At 42.1% G+C, this 23808-nt stretch overlaps 2 protein-coding genes across 2 annotated transcripts in view; both read right to left on the reverse strand.

Annotated features, from left to right (window-relative positions):
- LOC122563933 (multidrug and toxin extrusion protein 1-like) overlaps positions 1–11766 on the reverse strand; it is a 41849-nt gene extending 30083 nt beyond the window's left edge. Inside the window, exon 1 of the mRNA XM_043718203.1 lies at positions 11570–11766. Coding sequence (XP_043574138.1) covers positions 11570–11704 — 135 coding nt within the window. The 5' untranslated portion in view covers positions 11705–11766. The remainder of the gene's footprint in view (positions 1–11569) is intronic.
- Positions 1–23808, reverse strand: part of LOC122563931 (multidrug and toxin extrusion protein 1-like) — a 192997-nt gene that overhangs the window by 114413 nt on the left and 54776 nt on the right. The gene's annotated exons all lie outside the window — the stretch shown is intronic.

Raw genomic sequence — 23808 nt, forward strand, 5'->3', positions numbered from 1 at the left:
CTTCATTTCCCTGTCAATTTCATGAAGAATTCAATTAGATCCCCCTTAAACTTCTAAATCCTAGAGAAAACCGGCTAAATTTGTCTAGTCCCTCCTCATAATTGAAGTGTGCACAAAGAATACAGTTAAACAATTGAATGGGTGTGAACTCACCACTGGCACAGCCAGCCTGGAAATAACTCTCACTTCCTGCCAGAAGTTGATGGGTTTCAATCTCCTTAATTTCCTCAGAAACAGGTCACCATAGGTTTCACGTATCTGAGCAATATTGCCAGAGGCGAGTTCCATTGAATTCTTCATTTTGCCAATCCTTCAAAGGGAAAAATAAACTGTTTTTTTTTATTTGAATAAAAGCAAAATATTGCAGCTGCAGAGAATCTGAAACTGACATGGAGAAGGCCGGAGAAGCTCAGTAAGTCTTGCAGTATGTGTGGAGAGAGACAGAGGCTCATATCAGTTCCAAAATGGTAACCCTGTTTGTCTCTCTACCTACTAAGTTTTTCCATTTTTTTTTCACTTCAGTTATATTAATTTTCTCATTTGTATATTCCTTCACCCCACAACCCGTCAGCCCAACCATTCCAATCGTGTTAGGCCTACTCCTTTGCCCCTTTTCAATATAATACATGTTCATTTTCTTCATTGTTTTTACATACCTAGAATTATGATTGCGATTAATTTTTAATAATTGCTTTCTCAGGGCTGCAGGAGTTTCACCTTAGATAAATGTAAGGTGCAGCATTTTGGAAAGGCAACTCAGAGCAGGACTTCTACACTTAATGGTAAGGTCCTGGGGAGTGTTGGTGAACAAAGAGACCTTGGAGTGCAGGTTCATAGCTCCTTGAAAGTAGAGTCACAGGTAGATAGGATAATGAAGAAGGCATTTGGTATGCTTTCCTTTATTGGTCAGAGCATTGAGTATAAGAGTTGGGAGGTCATGTTGCGGCTGTATAGGACATTAGTTGGGCCACTTGTGGAATACACCGTGCAATTCTGGTCTCCCTCTTATAGGAAGGATGTTGTGAAACTTGAAAGGGTTCAGAGAAGATTTACAAGGATGTTGCCAGGGTTGGAGGATTTGAGTAATGGGGAGAAGCTCAATAGGCTGGGGCTGTTTTCCCTGGAGTGCCAGAGGCTGAGAGGTGATCTTATAGAGGTTAATGAAATCATGAGGGGCATGGATAGGATAAATAGACAAAATCTTTTCCCTGGGGTCCAAAACTAGAGGGCATAGGTTTAGGGAGAGGGGGGGAAGATTTAAAAGGGACATAAGGGGCAACATTTTCACACAGAGGGTGGTGTGTGTACGGAATGAGCTGCCAGAAGAGGTGGTGGAGGCTGGTACAATTACAGCATTTAAAAAGCATCTGGATGGGTATATGAATAGGAAGGGTTTAGAGGGATATGGGCCAAATGCTGGCAAATGGGACTAGATTAATTTAGGGTATCCAGTCGGCATGGACAAGCTGGACTGAAGGCTCTGTTTCCGTGCTGTACATCTCTATGACTCTATTTAGGCGTTAATGATTTTGGCAGGATTGCTACATATAAGTAATCACATATTAATTTGCAAGTAGTTAAACAGTATAACATGGATGTTAATATTATTTAAATTTCATAGAGTGCCTCAAAAGGAAGGAAAAGGATGATTTGTATTTATATAACATCTACAGTTGCAGGTTATCTCACAGTCTTTTACAATTAATTAAATACTTTTGAAGAGTGGTCACTGTTGTAATGGAGAAAACACCATAACAAATTTCTAGATGGCAAGCTCATTATAACAGTAATGTGATAATGCAGCAAATCATCTCTTTTATGTATTGTTTGAAGGATAACTATTTTCAGGGGCACTACTCTGCATTAAAAAAATGTTAATCCAGCATATACTTTCAACCACGAGTACAAAATGCTTGTTTTCCCACTGACATTGCTATCCCTTGAATGGAGAGGTAGGAAGTCCTTGCAAGGCAGGTAGCTTAACAACTTACCATCTCATACTGAAAGACAGAGTGTTTAACATTTCAACCCTCCTCTCCCAGTCCAGTACCACACAGGAGAGTCAGTCTGTTTGTGTCTCCTGTTATTAATTAAACACTCATGGGTGTCACAGGCTGGACCAGCATTTAGTGCCCATTCCCAGTTTTCCTTGAGAAGGTGGTGGTGAGTTGCCTTCTTGTGTCACTGCAGTCCATTTGCTCCAGGTGCCCCCCACAGTCTTGTTCGGGAGGGAGCTGTCCCAGAAGTCGGTAAGGATTGATACGGCTGAGTTTGCCATTGATTAAATAACACAACGCCAGGTTATAGTCCAACAGGTTTATTTGAAAGTACAAGCATTTGGAACACTGCTCCTTCATTAGGTAGTTCGTGAGGCAGTGCTCCGAAAACTTGTACTTTCAAATAAACCTGTTGGACTATAACCGGGTGTTGCGTGATTTTTAACTTTGTCCATCCCAGTTCAACATCAGTCGCCTCCACATCATTGTTGGTATCAGTGCCCAGGTCAGTGCTGGGTGATCCGCCCAGTTCCATTGCTTTTTTGAGAGTTGTTAGCAGTTTGATCCAGCTGGATAGTTTACTAGGCCATTTCAGAACTTCTGAAGCCACATTTTGATCACACTTGGACCTTCTCTCCATCCAAACGTGGAGGTGGGAATTTTCACTGAAAGTTGTAGAGTTTTCAACACCATTCAGAATTAAATCAATGCAGTCCGTGCCAACATGCACAAAGATCTAGGTAGCATTCTGGCTTGGGCTGGTAAGTATCATTTGCACCAAACAAGTGCCAGGCAATAATAATTTCCATCAAGCGAGAATGTAGCTATCTCCCTTTCATGTTCAATGGCTTTTCCATCACTATCAATATCCAGAGAATCTCCATTGACCAGAAACTGTGCTGGACCAGCTATATACATACTGTGGCTGCCAGTGAGGGTCAGATGTTGGGAATTCTGACCAATTAACTCACCTCCTGACTCCCCAAAGCCTGTGCACCATCTTAAAAGCACAAGTGAGGAGTGTGATGGAATACTCCCCATATACATGGATGGGTGCAGCTCCAATAACACTCAAGAAGCTTGACACTATCCAGAAAAATGCTAACTCATTGGCACACCATCCATCACCCTGATTATTCATTCACGACCAATGTTCAGTAGTTGCAGCATGTCCCAAATACAAGACACACTGCAGAACTCACCAGGGCTCCTTCAACAGCACCTTCCAAGCCCATGGCCATCACCATCCAGAAAGACAATGGCAGAAGACATAGGGAACATCAACACCTACAATGTTCCTGCCCAAGCCACTGACCATCCTGACTTGGAAATATATCGCCGTTCTTTCACTGCTGCTAGGTCAAAATCCTGGAATTCCCACCAAAGGGCATTGTGGATCCACCTTGAGCACGTGCATTATAACTGTTCAAGAAGGCAGCTCACCCCCATCGTCTGAAGTTTAATTAAAGATGAACAAAACTGTTGGCCCAGCTGTAATGTCCAAATCCCCTCAATGAATGAAGGAAGTATAATGAACATTTTCCTCCTCCTGTTACTCAAAATGTTGATTCACACTGGGTTGGCCTTTGTGTCCCATGGGTAGATGTGAAAGTGGGTATATGCTCACTTGCCCATCCCCAGTCCCCCAACATATCACTGCTCTTCTGCCTTCCTCCCACTTCCAGCTCCTCCAGTCTCAACATTTTCCGAGGGACCGAATACTGCCTCCTAAAGGGCAGTGTCTCCAACTGCTCCATCCCTACATCTTCATGCTCACTGTGGACTAATCTCACCACGCTTCTTTCCGTGTTACTCACCTCAACAACCAACTAGAGACCACCGACAAACACAGTCACTACGCATCTCTGCATTTCTCACTAGAAAGGCCATTCACTCGCAGTCTCCACAAACATGTACTCATTCCAACCTCTACATCTTACATTGTAACTTGTCCCAATCCCCTGTCACTCCATTGCTCACTAACCCACAGTGTGGGCCAATATTAGTCTGATTAAGCTCCTGTGAATTTCCTTATGATGCATACTGATATTAAAGGTGCTATGAATATTAAAGTTTCTGTTGTACAATTCAACCCAGCACTAATAGTCTGGTAGTGTTTCTATATAAACTCTGTGAAATTTCTATTTTTCTTAACTCCAGTTATAGGAGTTTCATTCATGAAGGTAAATTACATTATAACATTAACTTTTCCAAATGCTACTGTCAATCATCCACTTTTTATAAACTAAAAAGTCATAATGTATTCAAAGCCTACCTGAAGCTGATATTTCTACGACTGTCATTAGAAAGTTCTCAATGATCCTTTGTGGTTTGGCAAATAAAACGCACTGATGTTATAAACGTAGGAATGACCAAATGAGCCTGACTAAATTTGCAATGAGCCCTGTTCACTGGCCCTTTTCCAAACTGAATTTGTAAAATGCTTTACATAATGTTTTGAGCAAGGCTGGAGCAGTGCATAATCACACAAGCGTCACCACGTCATTGGTCTCAATACCAAAAAAATACCCTTTGCATTCCACAAAATAAAATTAAAAACTTATCAGTGTCTGGTTATAACCAACACGATCTGTCAATCAAGTAACCCAAAGAATGCAGTTGCTGGGAATCATAAACAAAAGCAAAAATTGCTGGAAAAGCTCTGAGGTTTTGTCAGCATCTGTGGAGAGAAAACAGAGTTAGCGTTTGAGGTCCTGTAACCCTCAGTCAGAACATTCTTCAGAACGATGTTGCCAGACCTGCTGTGCTTTCTCAGCCATGTTTCTATGATGCACGTTACTTCATAAACATAATTATGGGTTCATGATTGAAACAAAACTTATTTAAAAGAAATGCAATGATTGGTTAGCACACGCACTCAATAAGATAAAAGTGCAAATGTTTATCCTTCTATATATTCCCGAAGTTTACACTCAAACACATACTTTTCAGGAAAATAAGTGGAATACCTTTCTCTGCAGAGACTGGCTTTCTGAAAACTTTGCCCGATAGGCTATTTTTGAAGATAAAAGAATAAAGAATAGAATATTCCAGAGTCTGTCACCCTGATCTTCAAGCATATGTGGTCAAGCCACTAAACTTGCACAGATACCTCCGAAGTTTTGCTAACTCAGCGTGTTCAGAAAATACAGTTTTCAGGTGATCTTTCAAAAGAACAAAGAGCTTTCACACTTGAACTGAAACAGATCGGATACTGTTCAGGAATAGGATATACCTGCTGGGCAACTTGTTCTTAGCAAGCTTTCCTCCAATTCAGCTTGTTCTCAGTAGGTTTTCCACCAACTGAACCAAATAAAACAAGAATCTCTCCAACCCAGTCACTGTTCAAAACAGCCTCAAAGGGATTAACAGTAAAGTATGCAGTTATTAATCTGTCATGCGATTTCTAGGAATCAAAGAACAGACAAGAAAGAACAGTACAGAAAGGCCCTTCAGCCCATCAAGACTGAGCCAACACATGACACCTTTCTAAACTAATATCTCTTTGTCTCTACACGGTCCATATCATTCTATTCCCTTCCTATTCATATGTCTGTCAAGATGCCTCTTAAATATTGTTATTGCATCTGCCTCCATCATCTTCTCTGGCATGGCATTCCAGGAATTTACCACCTTCTCACATCTCCTTTAAACCTATCCCCTTTTATCTTAAACCTATGTCTGACTTACCCAATCTATCTACACTTCTCACAACTTCATAAACTTCTATCAGGTTGCTCCTTATCTATTGATGTTTAAGTGAAAACAAATTAAGTTTGTCCAATCTCTCCTCATAGCTAATACCCTCCAAACCAGGTAACATCCTGGTAAAGTGTTTCTGTACTGTCTCCAAAGCCTCCACACCGTTCTAGTCATATGGTTACCAGAACTGTACACAAAATTCTAAATGTGGCCTAACTAAAGTTCTGTACAGCTGTAACATGACCTGCCAATTTTTAAACTCAGTGCCCAAACCAATAAAGGCAAGCATGCCATATGCCATCTTGACCACCTTATGCACTTGTGTTGCCACTTTCCAGATACTGTGGACCCTGTATACCTAGATGGTTTTAAGGATTCGGCCATTTGTTCTATCTGCCATTCACTGGGCAGCACTAGGTGGCCTCACTGCTGCCTCACAGCACCAGGAACCTGGATTCGATCCCACTCTCGGGCAACTTCTGTGTGGAGTTTGAACATTCTCTCTGTGTCTGCGTGGGTTTCCTCTAGGTGCTCCGGTTTCCTCCCACAATCCAAAGATGTGCAAGCTCGGTGAATTGACCATGCTAAATTGTCCAATAGTGTTCAGGGATGTGTAGGCTAGGTGCATTAGTTGGGGAAATGTAGAGTAACACGTGTCGGGAAAGGGTCTGGATGGAATACTCTTCGGAGGGTCGGTAAGGACTTGTTGGGCCAAATGGCCTGTTTCCACACTGTAGGGATTCTAATTCTATCTGTCCCTCTTGGATTAGAGCTTCCAAATTGCATCACCTCACATCCGTCTGGATTAAACTCCACCTGGCACTTGTCTACCCAAAAGGCATGTTTAAAAAATCCATCTCTCAAGTCCACAGTGACATTTCAATCACCTTTATTAAATTAAAAACAGTCCAGGTATAACCACAGCTTGAAATACAAAACATTTTGTACAATCCCTTAAAACTGGGGTCCACCAAGCAATAAGACCGTTAGACACAGGAGTAGAAGGAGATCATTCAGTCCATTGCTTCTGCTCCACTGCTCACTGAGATCATGTGCTGATCTGATAATCCTCAACTTTGCCTTCTTGCTTTTACCCCGTAACTATTGATTCTCTTAATGATTAACAATCTACATCAGCCTTGATTGTACTTAATACCTCAACAACTCTTTGTGTAAAGACTTCCACAGACTCACATTCTTCTGAGAGAAGAAACCTTTCCTCACCTGTGTTTTAAATCTGCCATTCCTGATTCTAACATTGCGCCCTCTGGTCCTAGACTGTCCCACAAGGGGAAACAACCATTCCACATCTACCATGTCAAGCTCCCCTGAGAATCTTGCTTGTCTCAATAAAGTCATGTCTCACTTTTCAAAATTCCAACAAGTACAGACCCAATCTATCCAACCTAATCTCATAAAGCCAACCCTCCATCCCATGACCAACCTAACGAACCTTCTCTGGACTGCCTCCAATGCTAACATATTTTTGCTTAGGTAAAGAAATCAAAACTAATCACAGTACTTCAACTGTGGTCCAACTAGTGCATTGTACAGTTTCTGGAATTTTCTGCTCCATTCCCTTTGAAATCAAGTCCAGGGTTAAATTTGCCTCCCCTATTACCTCCTACTTTTTCCCAACAGTAAACTTAATGATGCATATCACTTTCCTTATCCAAGTCATTTATATTCATAATAGTGACTCAGCACTGATCCCTGTGGCACACCATTAGCTGCGGGTTGCTGGACTCCCAGCACCATGGGCTAGTGAGAGTAGGAGCAGGAGGATTGAGCAGATGAATGAGTGGCAGAGAAGCTGGTGTACAAGGCTTCACATTTTTGGAGCATTGGGATCTCCTCATGGGTAGAAATGACCTGTATAAGAGGGGCAGGTCCAACCTGAATTGGAAGGGGACCAATATCCTTGTGGAGAAATTTGCTTGTGGAAGCTTTAAACTAGTAAGGGGCGGGAGCCAAAGCAATTGTGAGAGAAGAGAAAAGGCTGCGGCTGTTACAGTAGATAAGGAGGGCAGGTTTAATAGTCAAGGCAGGCAAGAGCTTGGTAGAGAACAAGGTAAGACTGATAAATTAAATTGCACTGACCTCAATGCAAGAGACCTGACAGATAAGGCAGAGAACTCACGGCATGTTTGGGAACATGGAACTGGGATATCACAACAATTACAGAAACATGGCTCAGGGTTGGGCATGACTGGTAGCGTAATGTTCCAGGGTATAGATGCTATAGGAAAGATGGAAAGAAGGGCAGGAGAGGAGGGGAGTGGCACTTTTGGTTAGGGAGAACATTATGGCTGTACTTAGGGAGAATATTCCTGGGAGATTGTCCATTGAAGCTAAATGGATACAGCTTAAAAATAAGAAAAGGGAAGATCACCTTGTTAGGGTTATATTATAGGTCCCCAGTAGTAAGTGGGAAATTGAAAAGCATGTATGTAAGGAGATCACAGATATATGTAAGAGAAATAGGGTTGCAAACATTAGGGATTTTAACTTTCCAAGCATATACTGGGACTGTCAGTGTTTTTAAGTGTGTACAAGAAAACTTTCTTATTCAGTATGTGAATGTACCTACTTGAGAAGGAGCAATACTTGACCTACTCTTGGGAAATAAGGCAGGGCAAGTGACTGAGGTGTCAGAGGGAGGGCATTTTGGGGCCAGCGACTGTAATTCTATTAGTTTGAAAATAGTTATGAAAAAGGATATAACTAATTTAAAAGTTAAAATTCTAAATTGGAGATGATATTTGACAGGAAATTTGAGTTATTTGGGGGAAGCTATTCACACGTAAAGGAATGATTGGAAAGTGGGAGGCCTTTAAGAATGAGATGACGAGAGTTCAGAGACAGTATGTGTTTGTGTGGAGGGCAAGGCTGGTAGGTTTTGGGAATGCTGGATGACTAGAGAAATTGAGGTTCCAGTCAAGAAAGAGGAGGCATATATTAGGTAGAGACAGCTGGGATCGTGTGTATCTCTAGAAGAGTAAAAGGGCAGTAGGAGTATACTTAAGAGGGAAATCAGGAGGGCAACAAGGGGACATGAGCTTTCTTTGGCAAGTAAGGTTGAGGAAAGTTCAAATAGATTCTATAAATACATTAAGGGCAAAAGATTGACTAGCGAGAGAATGCAGGCCCTTAAAGATCAACATAGCTGCCTATTTGTGGAACCACAGGAGATGGGTGAGATAGTAAACAAATATTTCACATAACTATTTTCTGTGGGAAAGAACTTGGAAGCCAGGGAACTTGGGGAAATAGATATTGATGTCCTGAAAAGAGTTCATATTCCCAAAGAGGAAGTGCTGGATGTCTTAAAACGCATAAAGGCAGATAAGTGACCAATACCTGACCAGGTGTTTCCCAGAATTTTGTAGGAAACTAGGAAAGAGGTTGTTGGGTACCTTGCTGAAATATTTGCATCATCATGGTGGCTCAGTGGTTAGTACTGCAGCCTCACAGTGCTAGGGACTCAGGTTCGATTCCACCTTCGGGCGACTGTCTGTGTGGAATTTGCACATTCTCCCTGTGTCTGCATGGGTTTCCTCCGGGTGCTCCGGTTTCCTCCCACAGTCCTAAGGTGTGCAGATCAGGTGAATTGGCCATTCTAAACTGCCCATTGTGTTAGGTACATTAGTCAGAGGGAAATGGGTCTGGGTATGTTACTCTTCGGAGGGTCAGTGTGGACTGGTTGGGCCAAATGGCCTGTTTCCACACTGTAGGGAATCTAATCCAATCTAATCAAGAGCAATGGGTGAGGGGCCAGAAGACTGGAGGGTGGTTAATGTGGTGCCGTTACTTAGGAAAGGCTTTAAGGAAAGATCTGTGAAGTATAGACCTATGAGCCTTACCTCAGTGGTGGGTAGGTTGTTGGAAGGGATTCTGAGCAACAGAATTTATATGCATATAGAAAGGCAAGCATGACTTTGTGGGTGGGAAATTGTGTCTCACTAATTTGATTAATTTTGTTGAAGAGGTGACAAAGAAGGCTGATGAAAGTAGAGTGGTGGATGTTGGTTATATGGACTTCAGCAAAGTGTATGACAGGGTTCTACATGGTAGACTGGTTAGTAAGGTTAGATCACATGGAATTCGGAGAGAGCTAGCCAACTGGATACCAAAGTGGCTCAAACACAGGAGACAGGACGTAGTGCTGGATTAGGTTAGATTAGATTCTCTGCAGTGTGGAAACAGGCCCTTCAGCCCAACAAGTCCACACCGCCCCTCCGAAGAGTAACCCACCCAAACCCATTCCCCTACCTTATATTTCCCCCTGACTAACGCACCTAACACTATGGGCAATTTAGCATGGCCAATTCACCTGACCTGCACATCTTTGGATTGTGGGAGGAAATCGGAGCACCCGGAGGGAATCCATGCAGACACAGGGAGAATGTGCAAACTCCACTCAGACAGGTGGGAATCGAACCCAGGTTCCTGGTACTGTGAGGCACAGTGCTAATCAGTGGGCCACCTTGTTTTTGGGACTGGAAGTCTATTACCAGTGATATGTCACTAGGATCACTGCTATTCATCATTTATATCAATGATTTGGATATGAATATCGGAGGTATGGTTAGTAAGCTTGCAGATGACATCAAAATGGGAGGTGTAGTGGACAGCAAAGAAGACCTTGATTAGATGATCCAATGGGCCAAGGAGTGGCAGATTGAATTTAATGTAGACAAATGCGAGGTATTGCATCTTGGTAAGGCAGATCAGCGCAGGACTTATACACATATTGGTAAGGTCCTGGGGAGTATTGCTAAACAAGGAAACATAGGAGTGCAAGAGCATAGTTCCTTGAAGTGGAGTTGCAAATGGACAGGATAGTGAAGAAGGCGTTTGGTACATTTGCCTCTATTGATCATAACATTGAGTATAGGAGTTGGGAGGTCATGTTGTGGCTGTACAGTTCATTGGTTAGTCCACTTTTAGAATAGTGCTTACAATTCTAGTCACCCTGCTTTTGGAAAGATGTTGTAAAACTTGAAAGGGTGCAGAAATGATTTACAGGGATGTTGCTAGGGTTGGAGGGTTTGAGCTATAGGGAGATGTTGAGTAGGCTGGGGCTATTTTCCCTGGAGAGTCAAAGGCTGAGAGGTGACCTTATAGAGGCTTATAAAATCATAAGGGGCATGGATAGCAACAGTCTTTTGGAGAAGTCCAAAACTAAAGGGCATTGGTTTAAGATGAGCAGGGAAAGATTTGAAAGGGATCTAAGGGGCAACTTTTTCACTCAGAGGGTAGTGTGTAAATAGAATGAGCTGCCAGAGGAAGTGGTGGAGGCTGATACAATTACAACATTTAAAAGGCATCTAGATGGGTATATGAATAGGAAGGGATTAGAGCAATATGGGCCAAGTACTGGAAAACAGGACTTGATTAATTTAGGATTGAACGAGTTGGACTGAAAGGTTGTTTCTGTGCTGTACAGAACTACGATGCTATGACTCTAAGTAACTAATGAAGGTGCTCGGGCGTGGATCCTGTTCATAAGCTGGGGACTGCCGGTACATGAACGAGAAATTACGGTCTTTAATAGAATAAATTAAAATCAAGCAGGACCCTTCACCTTTAACGGAGGAAATTGTGGGACACATTAGTAGGCCCATGTTATTGATGTGGTGCTTTCTGAGTGTGTTCAAGAAAACATATTGTACAAATAAAGTGAGGGACAGAAATTCAATGCTTGTGACCAAAATGATTGAAGTGGAAGGGGTTCGTAAATGCGGATGTTGTAAATGGACTTGTACTATAATGTTAATTGAAGCATAAATGAATTTGTTAGAGAGCGGAGTACTTTCCTGGATGGTGTACAAAGGCTATGGTGGGATGTTGGGTGGGTGTGAACTTACAACTGGCCCAGCAAGTCTGGAAATACTGCTCACTTCCTGCCAGAGGTTGATGGGTATCAATCTCTTTAATTTGCTCAGGACAAGTTTGTCACAGGTTCCACACGTTTGAACAACATTTTCAGAGCCTATTTGCATTGACTCCTCTGTTTTCCAGATCCCTCACTGCAAGCAAAATGTAAACTGGTCATTTGACTTCCCTCATTTGGATATTCCTCCACTATACCCACCTTTCACCTACAGTGTGGAAGCAGGCCATTTGACTCCTCAAGTCCACACTGCCCCTCAAAGAACATCCCAACCCCTCCCCCTGCCCTTATCCCTGTAACCCTGCATTCTCCATGGCTAGCCTGCATATCCCTGGACAATTTAGAATGCCCCATCCACCCTAAGCTGCACATCTTTGGACTGTGGGAGGAAACCTGAGCACCCCGAGGAAACCCACGCAGACACGAGGAGAATGTGCAAACTCCACACGGTCACCCGAAGCTGAAATCGAACCCGGGTCTCTGGCGCTATATGCCGCCCTATTGTCCTGTAATCTGAGATTATCCTCTTCACCTTTTATCAAACCCACTAATTCTGGTATCATTTGCAAACTTACTGATCAATGTTCCTACATTCAAGTCTACATCGCTTATACATACACACCACAAACAGAAAGGGCCCTAACATTGATCTCTGCAGAACCTCACGGGACATGGGTTTCCAGTCACAAATTGGGCAAGGATGGACTAATCTGCACTTTCATGTCATTGTGTAGCATCTAAGGCCAACCCATTTTAAAACAAAGGTGAGCTAAGTTATCAGTTTCTTTCAAAGCACTTACAGAGAGACGTAACCTAAAGAAAAGCTATCAAGCCTGCTCTCACTCTGCAATCTGACTTGTGTTCTACTACCATCAGCTGGGACCGTAGCACAATTACACCTTCCATATCGCAGCTTTATAAGACTTTGGTTAGGCCACACATAGAGTATCGTGTTCAGTTCTGATAACCACATTACTGGAAGGATGTGGAAGCTTTGGAGAGGGTACAGAAGAGGTTTACCAGAATGAGCTATAAGGAGAGGTTGGAAAAATTCAGGTTGTTTTCTCTAGAGCAGTGGGGACTGAGAGGAGACTTGATAGCAGTCTAAAAGTTATGAAATGCAGAGATAGGTTTGAGGCCCAGAATTTCCTCCCGGAGTTGAAATGTCTAATTCCAGAGGACATGTACTTAAGGTGAGAGGGGGAAAGTTCAGAGGAGATGTGAGGGGCAGGTGTTTTTGCAGAGACAGTAGTAGGAGTGTGGAACACACTGTTAGAGATAGTGGTGGCGGCAGATGCGATAGGGACGTTTCAGAGATTTTTACATGAATATGTAAGAAATGGAGGGATATGGACCGAGGGCAGGCAGAAGGGATTAGTTTAATTTGGCGTCATGTTCAGCACAGCATGATGGGCTGAAGAGCCCGTTCCTGGGTTGTACTTTATGTTCTATCTTTTATGTTCTCACAGGTTACCAGTCAGTAACTTGGTACAAACTGTGATGATGAATATGTTACATTTTGTAAATCATTGGTACAAGCTCCTGACAATCCTTACACATCCTACTATAAAATTAAACAGTTCCTCCTAGTCTCCAACTCTCCGCGTGCTAAGCCTCAATCCATGCAAATATATTCAGTCAGATTTTGCATTGGTTCCAATGGTGAAACTGTCAGCCCTTGCTGTTGTTATTTGGTTTTGGAGCCTGCATCCATGCAGGCAAACAGAGAAAACTGAAAATCGCTCAATTGTGATCCAGCATTTCTCCGGAGGGCACACTGTAGGACATCTTCCTATTCCCAACTTCCATTCGGGTTAATTGAACAGAGGAGAATTTCATTTGGAGTCTCACTGTAAAATCCTTGAGTGTGATATAACGACCTTCTTAAAACATCACTGAAGTCAGATTACAAGCAAACAACCTTTTCAGCTTTGAAAAAGAAGCATTATAATTGTTGAATGTTAAATCTTTCCATTAAAATAAGGAATTCCACATTTTATAAATCGTAAAATTACACTTGGAAACATGTCTATAACTGGTCATTGTTAATAATTCTTATTTTTCTGCCAGTTCATTGGAGTTTATCAGTAAGAATAGGTTTTGTATGAACTTTGGCCTCACGTTGTCCTTTGGTCACACCTTCACTATTCCTGCTACAGTTAGTAACTGCACTCTGTCTCTCCACGGTTCCCTAGGGCCTTTGTGAGAGTCCTTTGAGAGAGTGAAGTGTATGACCAGTCCAATGGCCAGGACCAGGGGTCCTGAGAGGAAGGCTAGCCCACGGCGAATGATCAGTTGTTTTGTGGACAGGATTTCTCCGGCTACAGTAACTCCAGTGTCCACAATGGAAGCCTCATCCGTCACTCGGTGCTCCTTTATCTGTGGTTCCGATTGACAAACATCAGGAATCAGATTCACTGCTCTGTTTCCAGTGTCCACATCTGTAAAGGAAAGTCACATTGAAACGTTGTGAGTACATGGTGACACCAGTGGATCTGATTGTTTTCGGAGGATTTGTTTACACTTCACTGGGATCACACTCTGTAATCATGACTCACAATTTCCAAAATTGTCACAAGAGTTTAACATTTTATCAAACTATGCAAAATCCCAGTTTACCCATCTGTTGGAGACTCAGATTAACAGAAAACATAGACCAGGTTTCTCTACTATGAATGCTTATTACAAATAAATGCTAAGTACAAATAAATAAAGTTCGAACTCAGGTAAACAGCTATGAGTTGTCGATGTGTAACCCTAACAGCTAAAACTAAAAAGTCTCCTTCTGAAACTCGCAAGCACACACCAACACAGACAGACAGAAAAACACTGGTGTTCCGGGTGAAGGGAATAATGGGAAAACAGTTCAATAATACCAGTCCTCAGGTACAATGGAGGGGGTTCCATTGGGATCCTAAATCCTCAGTTCTTCCACTTCTTCACGCAAGGCATAGGGCGATTCATTCATAAATTATAAAATCTCCCACTTATTCTTTAAAAGCAACAGTTTACAGCAACTGGTGCGAGAAAATGAATTTGCTTTTCATCAAGCTTTCAGTGTTTTACTGAAGAGAGTGGAGCACACACCACCCACCCTATCTTCAAGATAAAGGCTTCTGCCATCATCTTTCATACCCAATGGCTGTTCAGCTATCCAACAGCCAATCAGATATTTGTTATCAAACTGCCACTGGTTAGAGGAGCTGGGCCACAAACATATAGTCACCCCCACTGCTTGAACAAAACAGCAGTATAAACACCACACACACCGAGTTTCAGTAATTTGGTTTTTAAAAGTTGCAGCAATTCCATCCTCAGTCTTATGTTGGCAAACAGCCCTTTTTCCCAGTTTATTGAAAAGTCAAAACTAAACTAAAATAAAAAGATCACGCCTTTCCAAGGATCAGATTAATCATCTGCTTGTAATGACGAGCCATTGCCAATATCACATGATCTATGTACAGGAGATCAGTCCTGTCTGAACAAAACTGACAAACTTAATCTTTATGCTGGGAGAAAGTGAGGACGGTAGATGTTGGAGTTCAGAGTTGACAGAGTGGTGCTGTAAAAGCACAACAGGTCAGGCAGCATCAGAGAAGCAGGAGCATTGACGTTTCAGACCTAAGCCCTTCATCAGGAGATCTCCTGCTCCTTGGATGCTGCCTGACCTGCTATGCTTTTCCAGCACCACACTCTCAACCCTTAACCTTTACACTCTCAACTTTGGTTTACTTTAAAGGTTAGTGGTTTACTGACATTTATTGGGTCACCTCATCAAAACATTTTGCAGTAGATTCTTTGGCAGATACAAATACAGTGCTCTTTTCCCTCCTTTTTGACTTCTTTTTATTATGAGAGATATTAGATAAAAGAAATTATTTATCAGAGGAATTGGATGAATATTTACCATGTAGTTCCATACTCTACCTTTATCTGTTAACAGGAGAGTGATTGAAAGTCAGCACATTTTACCTGTTGACCTGTACTGGGTTTGACTAGCGGAAGTTCTGTGTGAGGTTTCCACACCTTTCATCACTCCCCCCACATTAAGCAGAGCCTTGTACCAAAACAGAAAAAAACAATGAAAAGAGTGGAAGAGCACAGCAACGATCACGCTCCCCTGCACAAAGCATTCTCCAATCTGTATTTTTATTCTGATTTTAAAAGCTGCCACTTGTTAACTGTAATTGTTGATGCCATTAATTATTTCATACAGAAATTTACAGCAGAGTTTACACTTTCCTATTGGGTAGGAGAATAGACAAGATCCACTCGGAGCCCTCTTTCACACAGCTTTGTACAGAGCATGGCACAGGGAGAAAAGAGGGTGGTGGGGGGGAAGAAAAAGTTACAGAAGGAATTGCTTTAATAAATGGTCTCTTGTTACCACTCTTACCTCATCGGATGCTTCATTCCAGTTCATTCTGTAAATCACAGTCAGAAAGAAAATTGCTTGAAAGCTGAGGGAGACACATATTCCAGATCAGAAACCTGCAAAATAACAATATTGCAGTGAGCAGTGAGACAATGATATCCAATGTTCCTTCCACTTCTGTTTCTGTTCGAATCTCTTTCACTGTTGTCTGAAGATTGGTGTTAGCCTGCATGGTGCTAGCTGTTCACTTTTGACCTCAGTATCCTGGATTGAGAGGTGAAGGGATCCTGTTGCGGAAAAATATCTAGCAATCCATTTTGGGCATGTGTGGAATATTGACTCAGCTCAGCTGTGATGCTTGTCTCCTGACAGTGTCTATGGTCACAGATGAAAAATGAGCATGGGAGCACATACAGAGTGAGCATCGACAGACATTGGCCCCATTATCACCCAGGGCCATGTTGCACCCTGGAAAGGCAGCTTCCACTCAACAACATGCTCCATCTCAAAATGGAATGGAATTGCAGAGAGTGGATGGAGCTTTAATTACCAATAAGAAAGAAAAGAGAGGAAAATCCTTCATGCACCGAGGGTGGCAGCAAACAGCAGAGCAATTCCAATGGGAAACCCAATAAGGTCGTATCCAACAAGACTACTGATCACTCCTAGCTTTTGCTTCCCAGCTTCTCTTAATATTCCATCACATACAGTCTGGAGAATAGACCAAGAGAATCTATTGCAGTGATCGCATAACAAAACCTAACGAGTCATCAAATAATTCAGAATGGATTATAGGATTGAGCAGAATCAATAGTGTTACGTAGGGAATGAATCAGTTGGTCACCTCACCTTTCCACATAGTTGCATTAAAGTTCACAAGGATAAGATTATTTTTCGAGATTAAAATCAACTCATAATCCTGACTATATGTCTGCTGAAAGGTCATGGATACTGAGGGACAATTGAAGTTTCCACTCCAGAGACTGAATGATTTTTGTTGTGTAAGGGAAGCAAAGGGTATGGTATCATGGAAGGAAATGGAGTTTGGGTACAGGTCATTCATGAAGAAAGTTAGAAGGGCTGATTGGCCTCAACCTGATCCTATGATCCAAAGTTGTGTATCTGTTGGCATTGTGAATGCGGTCTTCATTGCAGTTTGATAATGTCATTGCCAACTTAGCATAATGACACTAAGGAGACAATCCACCATTGTGGAATTTAGGTATGGTCAAGGGATAAACACTGGACAGTGCAGAGAACTAAGAGGTCATTATCAGTCATAGAATCATAAAGTCATATAGCACGGAGACAGACCCTTTGGTCCAACCAGTCCATGCTGTACATAACCTCAAACTAAGCTAGTCCCACCTGCCTGCACTTGGCCCATATCCTTCCAAACCTTTCCTATTCATGTCATAGAGTCATAGAGATGTACAGCATGGAAACAGACCCATTGGTCCAACCCGTCCATGCCGACCAGATATCCCAACCCATGGCAGCTCATTCCATGCATGTACCACCCTCTGTGTGAAAAAGTTGCCCCTTAGGTCTCTTTTATATCTTTCCCCTCTCACCCTAAACCTGTGCCCTCTAGTTCTGGACTCCTCGACCCCAGGGAAAAGACTTTATTTACTTATCCCTTCCATGCCCCTCATAATTTTGTACACCTTATCTAAATATCCTTTAAACATTATAACTGTACCCACATCCATCACTTCCTCTGGGTTCAGAAAAGATTTACAAGGATGTTGCCAGGGTTGGAGGATTTGAGCTATAGGGAGAAGCTGAACAGGCTGGAGCTGTTTTCCCTGGAGCGTCGGAAGCTGAGGGGTGACCTTATAGAGGTGGAGGTTGATGGGAAATATTCATTCTGGAGTTCAGTTACTAGTGGTGTATAACTAGGGTCTAAGGTGGGTCAACTGTTGTTTGTCATTTTTATAAATAACCTGGATGAGGGTGTAGAAGGATAGGTTAGTAAATTTGCAGATGACACTAAGGTCGGTCGAATTGTGGATAGTGATGAAGGATGTTGTAGGTTACAGAGGGACATAGATAAGGTGCAGAGCTGGGCTGAGAGGTGGCAAATGGAGCTTAAGGTGGAAAAGTGTGAGGAGATTCACTTTGGAAGGAGTAACAGGAATGTAGAGTAGTGGGCTAATTGTAAGATTCTTAGTGGTGTAGATGAGCAGAGCGATCTTGGTGTCCAGATACATAGATCCTTAGAAGTTGCCACCCAGGTTGATAGGGTTGTTAAGAAGGCATATGGTGTGTTAGCTTTTATTGGTAGAGGGATTAAGTTTCTGAAACATGAGATCATGCTGCAGCTGTACAAAACTCTGGTGTAGCCACATTTGGAGTATTGCATACAGTTCTGGTCAATAAGTTAGATAGGTTGGACAGTGAGAGCCTTTTTGCTCAGATGGTGATAGCTAGCACGAGGGGTGATAGATATAGGACACGTGTCAGAGGTAGTTTCTTTACTCAGAGAGTAGTAGGGGTGTGGAACACACTGCCTGCAACAGTAATAGGCTCACCAACTTTAAGGGCATTTAAATGGTCATTGGATAAACATATGGATGATAATGGAACAGTGTAGGTTAGATGGGCTTCAGATTGGTTTCACAGGTTGGTGCAACATTGATGGCCGAAGGGGCCTGTACAGTACTGTAATGTTCTACGTTCTATGCTCTATGTTCTACAGTTCCCACTGCCTCAGGAAAGCAGCCAATGTAACCAAAGGCCCCTAAAACCCCAGTTATACTCTTTCCCACCAGGCAGAAGACATAAAAGTTTGAAAACATATACCAACAGATTCAAGAATAGCTTCTTCCCCACTGTTATCAGACCAATGAATGGACCTCTCATATATTAGAGTTTATCTTTCTCTGCCCGTTCTCTGTAGCTATAACACTATTTTCTGCATTCTGTTCTATTACCCTGATTTGTCAGATAGCATGCAAAACTATACTTTTCACATCTCGGTATTTGTGATAATAATAAATCAAATCAAACCAAATTAGACTCTTGGCATTAACAGAGTTCTATCTCCCCAGCCGCTGAGTGCCTGATACAAGTGACCCATCCTCCCATGTCAGCCAAGTGACTGCCAGAGGGTGATCTCCCCATGTAGGGCATTAAGACGGAGCCCAATCTCGCCCTCACCCAATGTCCCCCACACCCATGGGACTTCCAGGATGGCTCATGGAGAATGGTGATGAGCTGGATGTTCCTGGTCTTTAGCCTGGGGGGGCCACTGAAGCAGCTGCTGGGCTCCAGTTGCCCTTCCATTGAGAGCAGCAGGTAAAGACCAGACTTTCTCACAAGGAGCAGTTCATCAGCTGGTAACGGCACTGAGCTTGGCACTGATAGGAAGCAGTGCAACTTCATCACTATTTTATACAGGAGATGTTAGCATCAATAAATATGTACATCCTTAACATAAACTCACCACTGTAGCAAGACTGACTACATCCAATTCAATTTCTCCTAAATGTCCACAGAGCTGAAGGTATTTATGAGAATGATCATCAGCTGTGACAAAAACTGTTAACAGAAAATGAATGAAAAATAATATTTACTGCTAATTAATTTTTGATCAAACTCTTTTCAATGTAAAAAGAAAGAAATAAAGCCTTTATTTTTGACTTGAAACAAGTGCCTTTCTGAAAAGGTGATGCTATTTGCTACTGATTCTTTGAGGTGTGAAAGATAATGAAGGGAAGTGGCAAAGTTGACTCAAGCAATTCACTTGCTGATGAAGAGTGTAAATATCAAGGGGAAGCAAATTGGGAATAATGGCCACTGAAGATTGAAAACAAAGTCAAGCAGAAAATTCCCACCTTCACTTAATGAAACTGGGGAGTAAGATAGCATGTGAGGTTAATGAAGTATTTTCTTTTCTAAACAGAATTAATTAAATGAATTGCAATGAATGGAATTTGATTGAAGGAAAGTGAATGAATAAATTGATATTTGAAGGGGGATTATATAAATTGGTGCAGAATTGCATAAATGAGTTCATTGAAGGAAATGATAGAATTGAGTTTGTTAGGCCATTAGGCACATTGCTGAAGCAGATGGAGTGTGAAGGACACAGTGATATTTCGGAGGGGTGTAAACTCATCACTTGCATAGCCAGTCTGGAAACCTGTTTCACTTCCTGCCAGAGGTCGATGGGTTTTAATTCCCTTATTTTCCTCAGGACCAAGTTCCTGCAGGCTCCATTTCTCTGGGCAACATTGCCAGAGGTTAGTTGCACTGAATTCTCCACTTTTACAATTATTCTCTGGATTCGGAAAAATAAATTAGTTCTTACTTCTCTCATTTTAATATCCCCTCCCACACGACCTGATCCCACCATCCCAAGCAAGAAATCCCATAGCATTGGGTTCCTCTGTTCCCAACCACTCAGCATTTTCTAATCTGATATATGGTTATATGATAATACTATGACTTTAAGAGGTGGATGTTGTTCCGGGTTTTATTTTGGAAGAGAGGTTTTAAGCCAAAGGTGAGGAGCTGTCCAGTGAAAGCCCATAAAGTAAACAGCTTGTGAGGCCTTGGGATTTTTTTCTAAGATTAGAACAATAGAAGCAGCCTGAATGGGTGGGGTCAAGCTCCCACAGAGCTAGGATTTTTTAGTTATAGTTTTAGAGTAGGCGTTGTTGGGGTCTTGAAGCTGGATGTGGAAGCTTCAGGACTGAGATATATAAAACTATGAGATGTGAAGACAAGCAAAACTGGAAGAAATCTTTCCCTTTGATGGAAGGATCAATGGCCAAGGGGCACGGATTTAAGGGAGAGGCAGGAGGTTTAGAGGGAATGTGAGGAAACACTTTTTCGTTCAGAGGCTAGTGGGAATCTGGAACTCACTGCCTATAAGGGTGAGAGAGGCAGAAACCCTCATCACATCGATGAAATATTCAGATATGCACAAGTATTGCCAAGGCTATGGGCCAAGGGCTAGAAATTGGGATTAGAATAGTTAAAGAATTGCTTTTCACTGGTGCAGACTTGATGAGCTGATGGGCCTTTTTCTGTGCCATATCTCACAATGACACTATATAAATGAAAGTCATTGTTAATAATTCCCACTCATTACTGACAGTCTGGGTCAATGTTTCTACAAAAACTGTGTGAAGCTCCTATTATCCATACTTCCTATTTCAGGACAGGTTGGATTTGTATAACTCAGCTACAGAGTAACAGAAACTTACAAATGCTTCTAAATGGCTATTTTCTAGAAGCTTACCTGACGCTCTTTGCTCTACGACAGTTAACCGAATCTTTTTGGAAGATATTTCGAGGTTGATGCATAAACAACAACGAGTGTGTCAAAATAACAATGAACAAATGAGCCTGACTAAATTTGCAATAACCCCTGATGACTAGCCCTTTCACAAATTAAGTTTGCAAAGTTCTGCTGTTTACTACGTTTTTCTAGTTTATAATGGTAATTCATGCAAATAATGTATTTGGCTTTCCATCTGTCTGTGTTTCATTTGAGCGTATTCCTAAAGGGGATGTTTTGCACCTGCTGTGGGTGATTGCTATTTTGGTGTTTTGATCATTTTATTCATGAAGTTCTGAGGCCCTGCATTATCTGTGTTGAAAAGGCAGCCGTAGTATCATTAAAAATGATTGCTCCCATGGTCTAGCCAAGAAGCCATCCTGACTCCTAACCCCAGTAGAATGGATCAGACTGGTCACCCCATGAAAGACTATAAGATATAGGAGCAGAATTAGGCCATTCAGCCCATCAAGTCTGCTCCATCATTCAATCATGGCTGATATGTTTCTCAACCCATTCTTCTGCCTTCTACTGTAACCCTTGATCCCCTTACCAATCAAGAACCTATCTACCTATGTCTCAAATACATTCAAAGACTTGGCCTCTGCAGCCTTTTAAAGAAATGCATTCCACAGATTAACCAACCTCTAGCTGAAGAAATTCCTCCCCATCTTAGTTCTAAAGATTTAGCCCTACACCCTGAAGCTGTACCAGAGTTTCTAGTCTCTCCTACTGGTGGAAACAGCTTCTCCATGTCCACTCTCTCTAGGCCTCTCAGTATTCTGTAATTTTCAATCAGATCCCCCCCTCATCCTTCTAAACTCCATCAAGTACAGATATAGAGTCTTCAACCACTTCTCATCTGAGCTTGTGGATTTTGGGGGTGAACAGGACTGGATTTCACTTATGATATCTACTGTGGTTGCATGGCCTGTTGGTCAGACTCACCCATGAAGAATAAATATATTGTTAAGGTACAGGGAGGTTTGGAACTATAACATAGCAATGTATTGACAGGAGATGGTGAAGATATTTCTTTAATGTGTAATTTTTTTCACTTGTCCATTTCTGGTGTGTGGGTGCTGCAGACTCGGACATTACTCCTTGTTCATCTCCAATTATTGTTCAGAAATAGGAGCAGGAGTAGGTTTAACAGTCCCTTCAACCTCCTCTGCCGTTTAATAAGCTCATGGTTGGTCTGAGATCTCAACTCCACTTTCACAGCCTGTCTCCAATTCCATTAATTGTCTTTCAGCCCAAACACCTATTGTACTCAATAACTGAGCATCTGCTGCTCTCTACTCTAGAGAATTCCAAAGAATTGCAACCCTCTGAGTGAAGTTAGTTCCATCTCGCTCCAACATGGCCAATTCCTTTATACTGATACTCTAGTAGAAAGTGAGGACTGCAGATGCTGGAGTAGGTTTAAGCCCTTCCTGAAGAAGGGCTTATGCCCGGAACGTCGATTCTCCTGTTCCTTGGATGCTGCCTGACCTGCTGCGCTTTTCCAGCAACACATTTTCAGCACTGATACTCTAGTCCTTAGATCTTGAGATTCCAGCTAGAGGTGAAACATAGAGTCATAGAGATGTACAGCACAGAAACACCTGATAAAGGAGTGGCGCTCTGAAAGCTAGTGTGCTTACAATTAAACCTGTTGGACTATAACCTGGTGTTGTGTGATTTTTAGCTCTGACCAATAAAGGAAAGTATACCAAATGCCTTCTTCACTATCCTATCTACCTGCGGCTCCACTTTCAAGGAGCTATGAACCTGCACTCCAAAGTCTCTTTGTTCAGCAACACTCCCTCGAACCTTACCATTAAGTGTATAAGGCCTGCTGCGATTTGCTTTCCCAAAATGCAGCACCTCGCATTTATCTGAATTAAACTCTATCTGCCACTTCTCAGCCCAATGGACCATCTGCTAAAGATCCCGTTGTACCCTGAAACAACCTTCTTCGTTGTCCACTATACCTCCAATTTTGGTGACATGTGCAAACTTACTAACTATACCTCTTATGTTCACATCCAAATCATTTATATAAATCATGAAAAGTAGGGGACACAGCACTGATCCTTGTGGCACTACACTGGTCACAGGCCTCCAGTCTGAAAAACAACCCTCCACCACCGCCCCCTGTCTTCTGTCTTTGAGCCAGTTCTGTATCCAAGTGGCTAGTTCTCCCTTAATTCCATGTGATCTAACCTTACTAACCAGTCTCCCACGGGGAACCTTGTCGAACACTTTACTGACTTACTAATTTGGACACAACAATGCTGAGGGAGCAGTGATACATTTACAACTCTACATGGTTTGAGGGTTGGTAGACCTGCAGGTGGGAGGCAATTCCAAGATTTTAACCAAGGAGTGGTAATGCATTTCCAAGTCAGATTCACTTCAATTCACTTGAGGTAATTACTGTCACATGACTGAAAATGAGCACAAACCATTGAAGAGAATTGGATCAAAATTGATCAGTACATCACACTCTAATGGACAGACTGGTTGCTGAATTTTCTATATTATAGTGTTTGAAAACCAATAA

This window comes from Chiloscyllium plagiosum, chromosome 28 (genome assembly GCF_004010195.1).
Source record: "Chiloscyllium plagiosum isolate BGI_BamShark_2017 chromosome 28, ASM401019v2, whole genome shotgun sequence".
NCBI lineage: Eukaryota > Metazoa > Chordata > Chondrichthyes > Orectolobiformes > Hemiscylliidae > Chiloscyllium > Chiloscyllium plagiosum.